This window comes from Pelodiscus sinensis, chromosome 5, assembly GCF_052426305.1.
Source record: "Pelodiscus sinensis isolate ZL-2025 chromosome 5, ASM5242630v1, whole genome shotgun sequence".
NCBI classification, from domain to species: domain Eukaryota; kingdom Metazoa; phylum Chordata; order Testudines; family Trionychidae; genus Pelodiscus; species Pelodiscus sinensis.
In genome coordinates, this window is record NC_143056.1 from 55,423,194 (window position 1) to 55,441,189 (window position 17,996).

General features: G+C 40.2%; 1 protein-coding gene across 2 annotated transcripts; it reads right to left on the minus strand.

Annotated features, from left to right (window-relative positions):
- Positions 1–9,264: 9,264 nt before the first annotated feature.
- On the minus strand, positions 9,265–15,691 carry ACTC1 (actin alpha cardiac muscle 1). 2 transcript variants are annotated; one of them, XM_006123269.4, is made up of 7 exons: positions 15,552–15,691; positions 14,591–14,739; positions 12,951–13,275; positions 11,732–11,893; positions 11,424–11,615; positions 9,915–10,096; positions 9,265–9,603 (listed from the first exon to the last, which is right to left on the minus strand). In XM_006123269.4, the coding sequence occupies exons 2-7, from the start codon at positions 14,717–14,719 to the stop codon at positions 9,460–9,462; spliced, it is 1,134 nt and encodes a 377-aa protein (XP_006123331.3). In that variant the 5' UTR covers positions 14,720–14,739; positions 15,552–15,691; the 3' UTR covers positions 9,265–9,459. The 2 variants fall into 2 exon arrangements, with proteins under 2 accessions (XP_006123331.3, XP_089634578.1); XM_089778452.1 differs by lacking the exon at positions 15,552–15,691 and adding an exon at positions 14,960–14,984.
- Between the last annotated feature and the right edge of the window lie 2,305 nt (positions 15,692–17,996).

The window sequence follows — 17,996 nt, forward strand, 5'->3', positions numbered from 1 at the left end:
TCAGATGTCTACATGGTTATTTTTAGCCACTGTCATGAGCCCTGAAATCCCAAATTGACACAGGGTGTATCTAGACTGCAGAGTTTTTTCTGGGATACCAGAGGTAACCCAGAAAGGCTCTGCTGCATCCAAGGAACATGTCTGCTTTTCCGAAAAAAAATTCAGAAAAGCAGACGCATTTTTTCAGCATCCCTGTAAACCTCGTTCTATGAGGAAGAAGGGATGTTCCAAAAGAGGCCTTTTTTCCGACATTTGGCTCGATTTTACAAATGGGGATATTATTCATTTACCTCACAAGTGTGTTGTGAGGTGAAAATAAAACCCACAGAGAGGTTGTTAGGGAAAATACCACCAAAAAAAGAAACTCACAGAGCTCCTCTCCCATCACTCAGCTGTGGGACAGATTTCCCCTTCCGTAGGTGGGCCAATTGTCAGAAAAGCCTCTTTTGGAAGAAAAGAGGAAAAAGATATGCAAATTGTAGTTCACAATTTGCATATATTTTTCCAATAGAACTTTGTAGTCTAGACACAGCCACAGACTCTAAGACTCTCTGCTGTGAATCTTTTTTTTCCTCAGCATCAACATCCCCTCACACTCTTTAAAAATGCTTTTCCACTCCCTTAATCTTGAAAGCTCACTTTTGTTCATATACACTCTCGTGCATACACACACAAAGCAGCTGTGTAAATACCCACTGGTTTGCACAATTAATAATTTTGTATTTGCAAATACAATTTATTGGGAAGCAACATGCATACATGCAACTTTTGCAGGTACTGTATAGCTAAAATTCTAGTTTGTAACTTCCTCCTGATCTTGAAGAAAGCAATTTTAGCTCTTAGCTCCCAATTCTTAGATGAGTAACCCACCAACAGTAAACTCAAGGCTTTACATTCATGATTGCAGACATATCTGTACAGGAAGCTTCCTCCTCATAGAATGAGGAGTGCCAATGTCAGAAAACCCTCTTTGTTCTTTCAATTTTCTTTCGGAAGACCATGATTGCACTGTGGATGTAATTAAAGTTTTTTCAGAAAAATGGCCGTTTTTCTGAAAAAAACTCTATAATGTAGACATACCCCATGGCAGTAAGGACCAGCTTCTGCTTAAGACACAGGAAAATAAACTGGAAGGCCAGAATTCTGTTCTTGGCTCTGATGCAGGCTTCCCTTGTGATCCTGAGCAAGTCACTAATGATAGCTTTAAATGGGGCCTCTGATTTTGGGTGCTTATAGGAGTTTGGAGGGCCTACCTTTCAATGGTGCTGAGTGCCCTCAGCTCCAAATAAGTCAGTAGTCACTAAACACTTTGAAAACCAGCTGCTATGTGTTTTCAGTTCAGCACACAAAATGAGAGGTTAATGTTTTTCCCTCCAAAGTAGCCTCTGAAGTTTCCCCATTTGTAAAATGGGGATACTATTCATTTACCTCACAAGCATGTTGTGAGGTGAAAATAAAACTCACAGAGAAGTTGTTAGGGAAAATACCACCAAAAAAAGAAACTCACAGAGCTCCTCTCCCATCATTCAGCTGAGAGACAGATTTCCCCTTTCATAGACTAAACCTTATAGCTCTTCAGAGGTCTCTCTGGAAGCTGGGTAATCCATAGGAGGTCAGAGATATATCTGTGCATAGGCAATATTTCTGCACATTGGCTTTGGGTCCTGGTGCCTATGCCACTCCCTGGAAAACAGCTCTAATGGAGATACGTCATCAGGTACCATCCCTTCACTGTGACTGCTCCTGAGGGAAGGTTCTGTGAAAAAGATTATCTGCTTTCTTGAAAGATAATGTCCACATTGATTGGACACTATCTTGCATTTAAGTTGTGATTACTATGGACAGAATGGCAACCAGGTCACCTGTGCTTTTTCCTGAAGGCCTCTTCTTTAAAAAAAAAAAAAAAAAAAAAAAAAACCACCTCTTCCCTATCCCCCTATGCGTTTTCCCGAAAGAGCTCTTTCAGAAAAAGGCTTCTTCCTCATAGAAAGAGGTTTACCACTGTCAGAAAAAACCCTGCGTTCTTTCAACTTTCTGTCAAAAGAATGCAATTACAGTGTGGATATAAGTGTAGTTTTACCAGAAAAATGGCCATTTTTACAGAAAAACTCCGCAATGTAGACATACCCAAGAACATTTTGGTGGAGCTGAAGGCACAGTCTCCTAGTTTACAGTCTCTACCTGCCCTCTCCCATTGTAAAGAAGCCATCTGGAGAGCAGCCCTCCAACAGATGGCTAATATCCCTTTTTCCCTTCCAAATGGATTGCTCATTAAAAATTAGTAACATTAACTGTAACCTATAAAGTTGTAGAAGTGTTATTTTTTTTATTTACCATCTGGTTCTTTCAAGTAGGAATAAGGGATCTTCCGGAAAAGGGCAATTTGCAATTCCGAAGTGTCTCATTAGCATCCCTTTTACAGAAAAGGGTGCCAGTGTAGACACAGCTTGGGTGATCCTGTCGGAAGAAAGCCACTACATTCATATTAAATGATGCGTTACTAATTAACAGTTTGACAACATTATATTTTTGTGATGTGCAAACTGATAAAAGTTTGGAAATTCAAAACAAAGTCCCATGTTCCTTATTTATTGTTTCGTTGCCTAGATTGTATTGGTTAGCTTCACAACCTTGATATATAATTTACATCTCAAATGCATTCCTCCCAGAATCATGCTAATGAAACCTGTATGCCATGCCATTGCATATTCTTCCCTTTTCCCATATTTGTCTCAGTTTTTCCTCTATATTCATGTTACTTGTCAGAAAATTATCAAAGAAAAGTGTATTTAAAGTATAAATGCCCTCTCCTGAGCCATTTTTCACTTTATGTTTGGTGTCTTTCAGCCTAGTGATTGATTTTTCCAATGGTTTCTTTATGAAGAAAAATAAGATTAAAAATGGTTACATCAAATTTGCTGTGGTATCTGCTAAATACATTTCATGCTAAATACATTTAAATTTCCTGCACATCATTTGCATAATGGCAGCCACGGGGGAGGGGAGGTTCGAAAAGGGGCTATTCAAAAGAAAAACGGCAGTTTAGATGGGGATCATCCGAAAATAAAACCCTTTTTTGAAAGATCCTGTACTTCTTATTTTTTCATGAGTACAGGATCTTTCGTAAAAGGGTTTTATTTTCAAACAATCCCCATCTAAACAGTCGTTTTTCTTTTGAAAAGCCCCTTTTTGAAAAAAAATGCGGCCGCCGTTATGCAAATGAAGCACGGGAAATTTAAATCCCGGCTTCATTTGTAAAATCAAAGTGTCTAATTTACATCCCTTTTTCGAGAAAAGGGATGTAATCTAGACATACCCATAGAGTTTAATCACACAGTTAAGCCATCCATAAATTATCTGTTAACATAATTGCTTTGTGTTCAGACATGTCCAATAGTAATAATAATAATAATAATTCTGTATTGCTGAGAATAAAGGGAAAAGGTAATAATAAACATTACAGGAGAACACAAAGAATTGGTGTTACACTATTGGCCTAAATCTGTAGGTCTTCCAAAGACAAAATTCCTGTTGCAATTAATGGGTGTTACTGCTGTGACCATTTTAAAGCGTACATCCTTTCCTTTGATTTCCTCTTCACCTCACGCTTTATATGACTGGCAGGTGCTACAGCACAAGGCCAGCTTCACCCTGTCACTGTTAATCCCTGCCAGCCGAGGTCCAGTTTGTCTATCCCATCACAGAATAGATTCCATAGCAAGCTGACTAGAGTGGCTCACCATCATGACTGCCAATCTCACGTTAGACAGTGGAGAAGTGAGGCACAAACCTTAAATTGGTTGTATGTTCTGTATTTAGATTTCATCAACCAAGTATAAAGTGTGAACTCCACATACACTACAACAACCTTACCATGTAGCCACAGCTTCAGGGGGTAGCCGAGTTAGTCTGTTAGGGTATGTCTACACTCACACCCTAGTTCGAACTAGGGATGCAAATGCAGGCATTTGAATGCCTTTGAATGCTAGCTGTTTCAAAAGTGAAAGTGCGCGCCGGGATGCGTTAGTTCAAACCAAACCCCTTGATTCGAACTAACGTTACTCCTCTAAAAATGAACTCCTCAAAAAATGAGGAGTAATGTTAGTTTGAACCAAGGGGTTTGGTTCGAACTAATGCGTCCCAGCGTGCACTTTCACTTTTGAAAAAGCTGGCATTCGGAGTAACGCACCGGCGAGATCATGCTAATGAAGTGCAGGATATTTTAATCCCCGCTTCATTGACTATTTCGAATGCCTGCATTTGCATCCCTAGTTCGAACTAGGGTGCGAGTGTAGACATACCCTAACAGACTAACTTGGCTACTCCCTGAAGCTGTGGCTACATGGTAAGGTTGTTGTAGTATATGTGGAGTTCACATTTTATACTTGATTGATGAAATCTAAATACAGAACACACAACCAATTTAAGGTTTGTGCCCCGCTTCTCCACTCTCTAACCTGAGATTGGCTCACCATCATGACTGCCACTCTAGTCAGCTTGCTATGGAATCTATTCTATCCCTTGGTTCGAACTAACGTTACTCCTCATTTTTGAGGAGTTCATTTTTAAAGGAGTAACGTTAGTTCAAACCAAGGGGTTTGGTTTGAACTAATGTGTCCCAGTGCGCACTTTCACTTTCAAAATAGCTGGCATTCGGAATAACACCCCAGCAAGATCATGCTAATGAAGTGCGGGATATTTAAATCCCCGCTTCATTGACTGTTTCGAATGCCTGCATTTTCATCCCTAGTTCAAACTAGGGTGCAAGTGTAGACATACCCTTACAGAAAAAAACAACAAATGGTCATCTGAAGAAGCGGGCTGTGACCACGAAAGCTCATGATACAATCTACATGTTTTGTTAGTCTTTAAAGTGCTGCCAGACCATTTGTTGTTTTTTTCATGTAGCCAGAGACAGTCCCCTTGGGCATGTGAGTCTATCTTGCCACCTAGACAAGATTGCCTTTGTGATGGATGATCCCTTACCCCCAAAATCACAATATTCAGGTTACTTCCAGTCAGTCCTAAATGGCCAGTCAGTTACCCATGTCAATTTCACCTCAAACCAAATGCAAGGCTTATAGCCAATCCTATAATGAACTAACTAAAGGTTTCTTAGCTAGGAAAACAGAGGTAAGAGTTATTTGCAAGGTTAAACCAGGAAACCCTACACAGACAAATGAGTTATAGTCTTACGTTCCAAAAGGTAATATTAGTTGCCATATATGTAAATTCTATATGTCCTTTAGGGCTGACACAAACTAAACAATTTGGGAATCCCTTGTTTATGCTTAGAAATATTAGTGTCTCTGAATTCAATTTAGAGAGACTCCATTCCTTCTTGATAGGCATTTTTATTTCCTTCCTCCAGAGTTCAAGCTGATGGAATGAATTCACATGCAGGTCCCTACTTTATGGGTGTGGGGCCAAGAGAGGGAGAGAGCAATTAACAAAGTCTTTGTCTTTTGATGTTTCACAATGCTCATTTGATTTTAACGGGCCTTCTTGTATCCAGAACCAGCACATTACATTATTTTTCCTGTTTAATGATTTATTCAATTACAGAGACTTACAATGCAGATACTTTTATACCAGTGTTTCTCCAAGTGGGCCACAGACCCACTTTTAAACAGCTGCTAACAAGCTACTCCAGTTTTCTTACTTAATGGTTCCACAGCCACAGAGTTCCGTGTTTGCCATTGGTTCTGGTTCACTGTTTCCAGCCAAAGGGAGCTACAGGAAGTGATGGCCTGGGCCACGCCGCTTCTCACGGCTCCCCTTGGATGGAAACGGTGAACCAGAGCCAATGGGAGCCACAAGTATCTAACGGTTTCATAGCCGTGGAGCAACAAACCAGAGGGACCTGTTAGCCTGCAGTCCACTTTGAGAAACACTGCATTATACCATGGGCTACAGATGGTATAATAAAGATTAATAGCTACCTACAAGTATATCATCAAATCTAAACACATCCTTATAAACCTAACATCTGTTTTAACAATTCTAACTCACAGATGAACTAGACTGGTTTCCAGCAACGCATCTGTCAGTATTCAGTAATACCGTCACATGAGCTGGCACCTGGTCTGTCAGCACCATTCCCTATTTTATGCATTGATATATTATTGGCAAAGCTAACAGTGACTCTCTTACAATATCCTAATAATATCCACTCTAAATCCTTGTTTTCAGTCTCAGAATTTTGCCAGATTTCAGCCATTAAGGCTCATGTTTTCTGTGCTTTACCATCTACCTAGGCTAAATATGGTCATTAGTGGGGGAGGGGGAGTTGTTTGTTTGTTTTAAATGTTGTTTTATTTTCACCTTCAGCAAAAACAATTCTACCATTTTGAAGACTAGAGTTACTTTAAAAACATGTCCTACCATTTCTTTCAAGAACTCTGGCAACTCTGGGTTTTGGAGCAGAAGCTTAAAATAGTCCCATCAGGAGCCTTCTTGCAATCTCTGTGAAACTCCATCCTCTTTAACTGAATTGTGAACTTTTGAAAATCACAATTTGTATATACTCAGGAGAGCTTTTAAAATATTCCCTCTAAGCATGATCCAGTTCTACAGAGCTCATTGGATGCCAACTGCACTGAGCATACTCACAGACCCAATAGGGAACCTTGCATGCTAGAGCTACTAATGGGTTAACTATGAGACATCCACCCTCCAATCCCAACAGCAAAGTGCTCTTTAACCTAAGGGAAAATGTGCTGGGCTAAGATCAAGGAAGCACACATGAATTCCAGTCATAGCTCTCCTACTGTTATATAGTCATAGTTCTGTACACTTCATAGACCTTTCTAATGACCAGAACATCCTGCACCTTATTTAGGAGGGATGATAGTTTAAGTCTCCCTATCTTACACATAGAACAACAAAAGCTGGACAAGAACAAATAATAGAAATGAGATATCTAATGTGGCAGATGCAGACTTTTGGGAGTGACATATTAAATCTATGTTTTTGGCTGAGCTGTTTGCATTCGCTTTATAGCTCTCCTCTCCCATCTAAAACTAGAAATCCTAGCTGCCAAAATTCTCCTGCAGTTTAACACATAATAGGTGTGCAAACCGCTAGAAAAGTGGATGTCATAGCTCCCGCTAGGGACTGACCAACATAGAAAATAATAGTATACTTATTATAACTAGTTGCTTCTTTAGCTCATATGTCAAGAGAGCTGTGTTGTAGCTTTAAAGACCATAGGTTCAAACCCTGCTGGTGACTTTGTGAAGGATTTATTTGCTGTATGAGATGATTCCTGGTTTTCAGTTTCCTTTCTATAAAAAACCCTAGAAAATTACATACAGAAATCTACATTACAAAAATGTCAAGATTTCAAAATTAAGAACTCAGAAGTAAGTGTCTGGTTTAAGGCTGTCCATGAAAACTCAAGATTGCCCTATTAGGCATATGAACATAATTGTCTCACCCAGCATCACATAAGCGATCTCTGTAACAGAGCGAGGCATAGATTGCAGTTGTGCTGGGTCCAATTACCGAACCTTCAATTCAAGGAAACAGCTTTTCAATTCTTTACCTGTCCAACTTTTGTATTGAATGAGGCTGTTGTCTTCCTGAACAAAATATATACAATCATGTATTAAAGACCGAGGCATTACATGTAAATAGAAAGGGTTACATAAAGGTTGCACAAGCAATTGTGATTTTGGTATTTTCTAATACTAGTGTGTTTGCACAAATGTAACCTTCTTTTTAACTTTGTTTTTTAAATTAATATACAGTTAATCCTCAATTATATAATCCCTCTTTTTAGAAAAATGAAATGCAGTCTGTGACCTGCATTAACTCCTCACTTATCCAAGTCTTATTTTTTCAAATTATTTCCATGTCTCCAATCCCATTTAACTATTATAAACTTTTCTGTACCAAGGCTGACTACCTGTATTATTCATCAAAAGAAAATACAGATAATTACATTTTATATTTTGAAACCCTTGCAAATACATCTCTGTATAATAGATAGTGCTTTTTTCTGCTTATCCAGAGATCACACCAAAGGATCCAAAATTTTAGTTAAATGTCAGAAAGCATCTTTTAATCTGTCACCTATTTTAATTTATTATTCTTACATTGTATAGCAGTTGAAGAATACAAAGTTAGTAAGAAACCTATTTTAAACATGATCTTTAACACCTTTATACCCTATTCATTCTATAGGAACCTTGTATAGGACAGTGCTTAAGTATTTGCTTAAATCAAGCCTACACGAGTCTCATCCTGTATGATATTATTAAAGCCAAAGTTTCCTAAATCATTTTGCACTACATATTTCATTTATTTATTTATTTTTTAAAAAGGACAACCAAACCAGCATAGTTATAAAAAGAAAGAGCAAGGAACAGAAAAAAAAAAAGCCAGGTAGTTTCTCATCTCAATATCTGGGTCAGATGGAAAATAAAAATTAAAAGTGTCTCAGGCACTCTGGGTCATGTAAAAATAATCATCAGTATAAAAGCAGAGCATCACTGGGGCCAGGGCTTTCTAGGGGTGTGCTCTGGCTCATCTAGGCTTGGCAGTTCATAGCCCCGACACATCTTCATTTGTTACATCAGTTATGAAAGTGTAGATTTTGGCATCTAGTTGCTTGTGCCTCAGAACCTTTGTTACAAAATAAGCTCTGTGAAAGAGTTGTATGTTTTGACACCTTGAATTTCAATGGTTTGACTCTTGTACAATAAAACTTTCATGCCTTTCTCTCAGAATTGTTGATGGGTTTCAAGAGGTGGGGAGAGGGCTTATGTTGTCAGTTTGGATTAATGTTTAAATCACAAATATATATGACCTACAGAAGACATTGGGAATGAAGTGGGGCATGTGTAAGGAGTTAAGGACTTATGCTAATTAGTTTTAAGTAACACTGATCATATGAACATAATTATCCTTTTCCAACTGTGTTTGGTATATAGGACTTTGGTATTAAAATATTTGGATTATAACTAATCCAATTAGCAATTGAAAAATCATCTTTAAACCCAAAGAACAAATGTGAGTGCTTATCTTCCACTTGTCCCACTTACTGTTTTTACCCCCAAGCTACTTCTTTATAAGCTTTATTATAAGATGCTTGTTTTGTTTCAGGTTCCAAAAGAAAAAAGTCTGAACATATTATGGCTGATAGGGTGCCCATCATCACATTATTGAAAAAGGATGCCCTTCCAAAGACATTGATGTGTGGTGTTTAGTTCTAAAATTAATCTGGAGGTTTAGAAACTAAGTTAAAAATGGACAAAATCATTTGTAGGTTGCAAGTCCCAGATCTTGTTTATTTATAAAGCAATAAATATTAGAAGAAGCACAAATAAATTGCACGAGTGTGTAAACAAACTGTACAATGACTGAAGAAAGTTCAGGAAGGATTACTGGAAGACTCCAAGAAGCATAATATCATCATTATCATCCTGAGTGGGAGGTAAATTGAGGAAAAGGCATTTAGAAGCACTTGCGATGGACAATGGAAGGACCAGCCTCATCATATTCCTGTTTGCTGATCCACATCTGCTGGAAGGTGGACAGAGATGCCAGGATGGAACCACCGATCCAGACAGAGTACTTGCGCTCAGGTGGGGCAATAATCTAGGGAAGAACAAACAACAAAATCCTCATCAGTTCAATAGTTTGAGTTTCCAACAGCTAATTTACATGGACTTTGTAGTGACTACATAAAATTATAAAAGAACTTTCCTATTTTATCACTGGTAACATCTCCAGAAGCTGCCAACCTACAATATCTGCAATATTCTCAATGGCAATTTTTACAGCCAGATTCTCCTTTCCTAACACTTGCTTCTTATCAGTAAAATTCCCACTGCCCAAACTAGTTATTTAGCCCAATGCAATAAATTCTTGACCGTGATTTCCATTTCATAGGACATCAAACACCTCACCTTGATCTTCATAGTGCTAGGAGCTAATGCAGTGATTTCTTTCTGCATGCGGTCAGCGATACCAGGGTACATGGTTGTACCACCTGAAAGGACATTGTTGGCATACAGATCCTTGCGGATGTCAATATCACACTTCATGATGCTATTGTAGGTAGTTTCATGAATACCAGCAGATTCCATACCTTAAAAAGGTAAGATGATAGATCAGCAAATTATACTGAAGGGACAATTTTTGTGTCAAAGATCTGTGAACATTTATAGCTATTAATAAGCATTCAGTGCCATAAATGTATAGGTCTTAAAACAGAGCAAGATCTCTCTGTCCTGGAAGAGTGACAGAATAGAGATAAAATAAAACATGTCACAATGATTTAGCTAAAGGGAGGGTGTGGAGAGATTATTTATTGTAAAATAAATAATAATAATAACTAACATAAAGTACAATCCTAAAACAAATACATTTTTAAAAGGAGAGTAGCAAGCGACGGTGTGTATGTGGGAAGGCACTTTTCAGTGTGTGTGTGTGTATATATATATATATGTGGGGAGATTGGAGAAAATGACAGAAGAAATATAAAATGAGCAAGAGATTAAGTAGGACTAGAGTCTTGAAAGCGAGACAAAGAGCTTTATTTGATCTGATAAATGACTTTCAAGTAAGGGACTTGCAGAGGCAAAGCACAAGAGAAAGAGATTAGCAGTAGTGAAGAAAGGAGAAAAGGGAGATGCCAGGCCAGAAAGATTCAGTTACAAAGACAAAAAGTGATCCAGGCATAGACAAGGGGTTTAGCAATGGGTGTAAAACGGAAAGACATCAGAAGCAAATGTTCATAGGTTACATTCCAATGTATTAATTTAACAGGTGCTTCCTGAAAGCAATGAAACTAGATCTGCAACAAGATGCCAGCTGATGAACAACTGCATTTAACACACAGGTTTTATACTATAAACACTTGCGTCCATCAGATTTGTTTGGCTCTATATCAGAATTTACAATCTTATCCATGACAGTGTTTCATTATAGTGCATATATATAGACGCAAACCTCTTTTTGAAACTTCACTTCTCAGTGGCAGCAGCTGTTGTCTGAGTAAATATAACAGATAAACCTTTCAAATGCGGTCTCTGAAAAAATTCACCTCAGTGAAAAATCTCTAATGACACAGTGACATTCAACTAATACTAAGCCATTTGTGGATGAGCAACAACATTTCTGCAAGAATAGAGTCCTATAATAATGTCACAACAGCTCAATAGGTGAAATTTACTTGTCAATGATGTTCTTTTGGTTTACACTAGCTGAGGAGCTGGCTGACATCAGTTGAGCTATCCTGATTTAACTAGCTGAGAATCTTCCCTAATGTAATGACAGGTGTGTGTGTGTGTGTGTGTGTGTGTGTGTGTGTGTGTGTGTGTGTGTGTGTGTGTGTGTGTGTGTGTGTGTGTGTGTGTGTGTGTGTAAAGGGGTCGGGGTTTACTACTAAAGGAGTCATCCTTGATGGCACTTACCAATGAAGGATGGCTGGAAGAGTGTCTCTGGGCAGCGGAAACGTTCGTTACCTATTGTGATCACCTGACCATCGGGTAATTCATAGCTCTTCTCCAGAGAGGATGAGGAGGCAGCAGTGGCCATTTCATTCTCAAAGTCCAAAGCCACATAGCACAACTTCTCCTTAATGTCACGGACAATCTCACGTTCAGCTGCAGGACCACAGAAATAAGTCAAGGTCTGAAGAATAGGATTATCAAAGGCAGAAGATGGTGGTTTGAGAGAAACGAGAAGATGTTAGCAAGAGATAAGGAAGAGGTGTACTTACCTGTTGTCACAAAGGAGTAGCCACGCTCAGTGAGGATTTTCATGAGGTAGTCAGTCAGATCCCTGCCTGCCAGGTCCAGACGCATGATGGCATGAGGCAAAGCATAACCTTCATAGATAGGTACATTGTGGGTGACACCATCACCAGAATCAAGAACAATGCCTGGGAAAGATAAATGACAGAAATCAAATACATCTGGAAGCCTCTAACTTTTAAAAAAAAAAAGTCACATGACCTTTCAATAAAAAAACAACAAACAAAAAAAAGTCTATGTAATGTAAACCAATAGTTACAATGGAACTGGTTCATTCTGCCTTTACTAGAATGGCTATTACTAAAGATTCAGAGTGATCATTCACTTAAAACAGTCAATCTCCACTTATTCCAGGTAAAATCCTTTCAAGTACAAGGGTGATCTCAGTGACTATGTTCTTTAAATGAAGCCCATGTATTTGTCCTGAGTCTCCTCTCAAACCAGAGCTACCGATGTAACTTTAGTAACATCATAGTAGGCACTTCTGGTTTACATCACTGTAAGTGAGAGGAGAATAAGGCTATGGCTATACTACCACACATGTTGGCAAAACTTATGTCACTCAGGGCATGGGGGGAAAAAAACCCTACCCCCCAGCCAACATAAGTTTTGCTAGCTAGCATAAGTGATAGTGTCCACAGTGCTATGTCAGTGGGAAAGCTAGTGCCACTCCTGGGGGATTGTTTAATTATGTCAACAGGAGAGAGCTCTCTCCCATCAACATGGCTACACAGCATTTTTACAACATAACTACATGGGTACAACTGTGCTAATCTAAGCTAACTGAGGCTCATTTTAAAACAATATGGATAAAATACCAATTTCTTATGGCACTTTTCATCAGCCTATCTTTAATATATTTAGCTTCAAAACATTCCTATGGAAGTAAATAAATATTATCCTCATTTTAAAAGGAAAATAGAGCGGTTAAGTGACTTGCCCAAGGTCACAGAAGAAATATGTGGCAGAACAATGAACTGAACCATGGTTACAGAGTCTTATGTTAGTATTCTTTTGTACATTCAGCAGACTGTTTTGATGATTTTTTTTTTACAAGTGCCGTGTTTGAAAGACATCTATCTTTGTGTGACTGTGAATGTGTTAGAGACTGCTCACAGTTTTCTATTTTCTTTTGGAGTTGAGGGGTTGAAAGGAAACATTCCTATAGCAATCAGTTATTTTTACCTGTGGTACGACCAGAGGCATATAGGGACAAGACAGCCTGGATTGCCACGTACATGGCTGGCACATTGAAGGTCTCAAACATTATCTGGGTCATCTTTTCACGGTTAGCTTTAGGGTTTAGAGGAGCCTCTGTAAGCAAAGTAGGGTGTTCCTCAGGGGCCACACGCAGTTCATTGTAGAATGTGTGGTGCCAGATCTTTTCCATATCATCCCAGTTGGTGATGATGCCATGTTCAATAGGATATTTCAGTGTCAGGATACCTCTCTTGCTCTGAGCCTCATCACCTACATAGGAATCCTTCTGACCCATGCCAACCATAACTCCCTAAAGGAGGAAAATATAAAGAAACTTTGTCTGGGTGGGAAATACCATCATTAAGCACAGATTTAATTGTACCCAAGAGATTAATATTTTATTTGGGACAAAGGAGAGAGAAATGAAGAGCTATGCCAAAATGTGTTTAAATACAGAAAGTAACAGTTACTTTGAATCTTAATTAAGTCAACACATGGCTGAATCCTTTAAAAAAAAATCCTACTTCATTTAATCAAAGTGACAACCAACAAAAAAAGACTCATCCAGCTCATTCCCAAATATCTAAGGCTAAGTTGGAAAGTAATCTGCACAATATCATAAATATGAATAGCTGGATGAGAGAACATTTTTATAGCTATCCCCATTACAGTGAAATGTATCTACCAATGTAGTCAATCATTCATAAACTAGGAAGCAAATACAACTGTGGCATTCTGGACTTCATGCCAAATAGTATATTATAAATAAAAGAGAGGAGGGGCTTATCTCATGTAGTAAACAAAAAAATGAATTACGTATTAGTGTTTTTATCACTGAGCCCATAATATCAAATGTCAATTCTGAGCTTTTATTTATTTTTTGCATGTAATTTATAGCTCCTTTGCGGGAAGGGGGCACAGTTTACTAAAAGTCTTCTATATACTGATTTAATGTTCATAATATGGAGAGATAAGGGGATGAAAGGAGGAAAAGTAGCATTATAAGGAGATAAGAGGAAGGGGAAAGGATCTGGGGGGTAAATAGAAAATGAGTAAGGAGTTCCAGGGTAACAGAAGAAATAGATAAAGGGATTCAAGGGGAAGGGCAGTGGTGTGAAGAGTTAGATGATGAGCTATGTGAGGAGGCAAAGGTCTAAGGACAGATCCTGGCTCAGGTGTTGTAAATTCAATGAATGGAGCTAGATGGATTTCCACCTGCTGGAGCTCTGGTCCACGCGGGAGGGAAATTAGGAGAAACTAGACAGCTGAGAGAGCGGAGCTAAGGTTAAAGAGATAAGGCTGTGAAGTATGAAACCGAGGCCCAGTGGGGAGAGGGAGGCGATGACAGATATGATCTGAGAGGCTAGGATGTGAAGACTGGGGAGGAGAAAGTTCAGGAGGGCAAAGATGCGGGGTCTGAGGCGTGCGGCGCCGGAGGAGTGCAAGGAGATGGGAAGGTCAGAGGGGGGAAGCGGGGTCTGAAGGAGCACAAGGGGCTCAGCAGCGGGGGTAAGAGAAGCAGAGCTGCGAGGCGCCGCAGGAGGAGGTGGCTGGGGACGAGCACGGGGGAGCGCAGCGCACGCGGCTGCGCATCCTGCCCCCTGGGCGAGTCGCGGGGCAGTTACCTGGTGCCGGGGGCGGCCGACGATGGACGGGAAGACGGCTCTGGGGGCATCGTCTCCGGCGAAGCCGGCCTTGACCAGCCCGGAGCCGTTGTCGCACACGAGCGCGGTGGTCTCCTCGTCGTCACACATGCTGGGCGGCGGGCAGGGATCTGCAAGACAGCCCAGCCGCGTGTCCAGAGCCCGCAGGCAGCAGCGCGCCCTTCCCGGCCCCGTTACACCCCCCCCCCCCAAACCCACTGCGGGGGCAACTTTCTCTACCCCGCGGGGTCTCGCCTGAGCAGCTCCCTCCCGCGCAGTGAGAACTATCAGACAATAATCCCCCTCCCTCCCTGTCTGATCACCACACACAGGGGGCCGTTCTTGGCAGACCTTTCCCTCCAGTTGTTCCTCATTATGACTGATCCCTCAGCGCGACTGCCTGCAGTGACCGTAGATCTGGCAGGGGAAGTTGCTACATAGCGCAAACACTTCTCCAAGCCTGTGGGGAGGGTCTGGGCAACTAACCCCCCCTCCCACCCCTTCAAGTTCTTCAAACGCCCTACAACTTCTTCTGCTAAGCATCATTAGAACGACTTGAAAGCGATGTCTCTCAAAAGATCTTTGTTTGAAGGACAAGCACACTTTTGAGAGCTGGGGTGGAGGGGGATCTCACACACAGCACGTTGTGGTGTCTTATAATTCCCCAGGCCGCCAAGATGTGCCGACCACTCTTGTTTTAAAAGCAGTGGATGTAATGAGGAATGAATGAATGAAAAGCTTCTAGGCTTCAGTCCCTCCTTCCCAGCCCTCACCCCAAACCCGACACAAAATTAGCCCTTGCGCAAAGCAGCTCCTCCAAGGTGGTCGCTAGAAATCCAGGCAGCGTCTTCTCTTTTCAGCCCGCTCTTCTAATTGCCCCAAAGATGCCTTCTACAGCTGGGCTAGGAACTTGGCTGATGGGCTGCTCAGCGGTATTACTCACCAGATCAGCACCTACTGCGTGGCGTTCCTGAGAAAAAAGGCTGGGTAGTGACTCAGAGGCAGATACACCAATTTATACTTCCTGAGGGCAGCGGCAGTCCCAGGCTCCTGAGGGACAAGCTAGCCACCTTTTCCTTATTTGGTAGGCTTCACTCCATTGAGTAGCAGTGAAGCCATTAATGGAGTAAGGGAAGGCAAAAGTCAGAGTAGGCTACAGGGCCCAACAGGCCATGTAAGGAAAGCAAGGGGGTGACATTCTAACAGCAAATGGGATGGCCAAATAGGGAGATCCTGTGAACAAATCATGCATACTTGTTCTGGAGGCCAATATTTTTAAAAAGATGAATGAAAGAAGTGTTCCATCTTGCTGTTTTAAATAACCAGAAAGCTGAGAAAGATCAATGAATTAAGCTCTAGTTGCCATAGTGTCTGGCATGTGTGACTGCAGCATGGGAAATAAGTAACTGGGACAAGTGATGGGTGACATTTAAAGGAGATAATAGTTGGACCATTAATATCAAAATGCATTTGTTTGGGGATGGTTGCTCCCTTTCTTTTATATTGAAACTGATAATATCCCCACTATTGAAAAGACAGCAGGTGAGCAGGCCGATGTGTGAGGCTGTCATTGGTAGCTACAATCTCAGGTTTTGCTCTTGTGAAAAAGGCAGAAGACAACATTTGCTCCCTGCATTGCTTCAGCAAGAAGCAATGCACATTTTAATTGTCTCTAAACTTTGGTTAATACACATAGGAAAAAAATTGTGCCCTCCTTTGCTTTTGGTAGGCAATGGGCAGTGAAAGCAGTATCTGTTGGCTTACAATACCGCATATATAAACTCCCCATTTTTGTACTTTTAGTGCATACTGAATCAGTAATGCATAGTGATGTGTGAGGGAGGGAGGGAGAGATGGAAACAGCTTGAACAAAAGCAGCCATGGTATTAATGTAATGTGGCAGTTGTTTTCCTGCTCTGTTGCTGAAACATCCACATTGATAATTTGTTCCAGCAGTGAAACCTAGAAGATCCATATATCTTAAAGGGGTTTTTTTTTCGGTTAAAAATAGAAAGACTGGAGAGGCATCCCTTGAGTGGGTTTGGCCTGGTATGTGAAGGCACAGATTGTCAACGAGTTTCCTAAAGGAACTTTATTATACTGCAGAGTAGTGTCCTTCGGGAGCTCAGCTTGTAAACTACCCAGACATGTTAATGTCTGCCTACGCTGCTCACTCTTGGGAAGTAAAATCTGAGCCCAAGGGAAAGGGGCGGAGGGCAAGAGAAGTAGCAGCAGCTCAGCCAGATCAGTCACTCAAATACAAATCTTGTGCATGAAACATATTAGATGCTGATAAGGATCACTTCTATCAAACACCCATGTATATCTTAAAAGATGTGGGAGGAAAGAATCTTTGAGTGTAATTTGTAGTCTGCTGCAGCTTTTCTGTGCTGTCTTTGCACCGAGAAATGGCCTCAACAAAAAGTGTGAGTGGAAATTACAGAGGATCCATACTATTCATTTCTATATTGTACTTCAAGGAGGTGGCAGAGACTCTTGCACTTTAAATTTCTCCTGTAGAGATAATAGATGCAACAAATATTGTGTAATAGCGTAAGTAGTTAATCAGAAGTTTAGCTCTGGCTAACCTACTTGTACCAGCCCCTCCCCAGCTCATCTTGGGGTTGTGCCCATTTATGAACATTTTTTTTAAGATATTGCAACAATCATCTTAGCCGCAGTTGGCTGCAGCTTTATTCTAAAACCTTTGAAAAGACCCACATTGTTTCAGGTGAGACACAATGACAATTTAAAAAAAAATACTTAAAACTAGCCCAGATATATATGAAAGGATGGTTCAAAGCTATAAATTACAATGACAGAAAGAGGTCATTGAAGTGGAGGGCTAGGCTTCACATACTTCTGCTTTAGGAATCAGAGAGAAAGACAAACTTCACATGCATTAAATTTATTGGAATTTGGTGTAAAAATTAATCAAATATTGGCATGACAAGGCACACAAAGTGAGTATAGACAAATACTTTACATAATTATAAATATTTAAATATGTTTATATATTTATCCATCAGTGTATATATGATATATATAGGCTATAGTGTGCGGAAAGGGTGTGGTTTCAAATTAGTAATGTGTTTAATACTTCATTTTCCATTTTTATTACATTTCTGATTCAATGGCAGCTTCCCACATGTAATGTCTAGTTGTTCTTGTCCAGTTTTTCCTTCTTCCTAAAGTTCATTTTTTCTGCAGAAACTGAATAATGCTGGAGATTGGCCTTTTTCACCAGCAGTAAAGATTAGCCTACAGTGTTATCTCAGCTGTCCTTCCATTCAGAGGTGTTACAGTATTTACATAGAAGTCTGTTACTGATAGCCACTTTGAATTCCTCCAATCTCAGACCCTCCCTGTCACATCCTATGTTCCATTT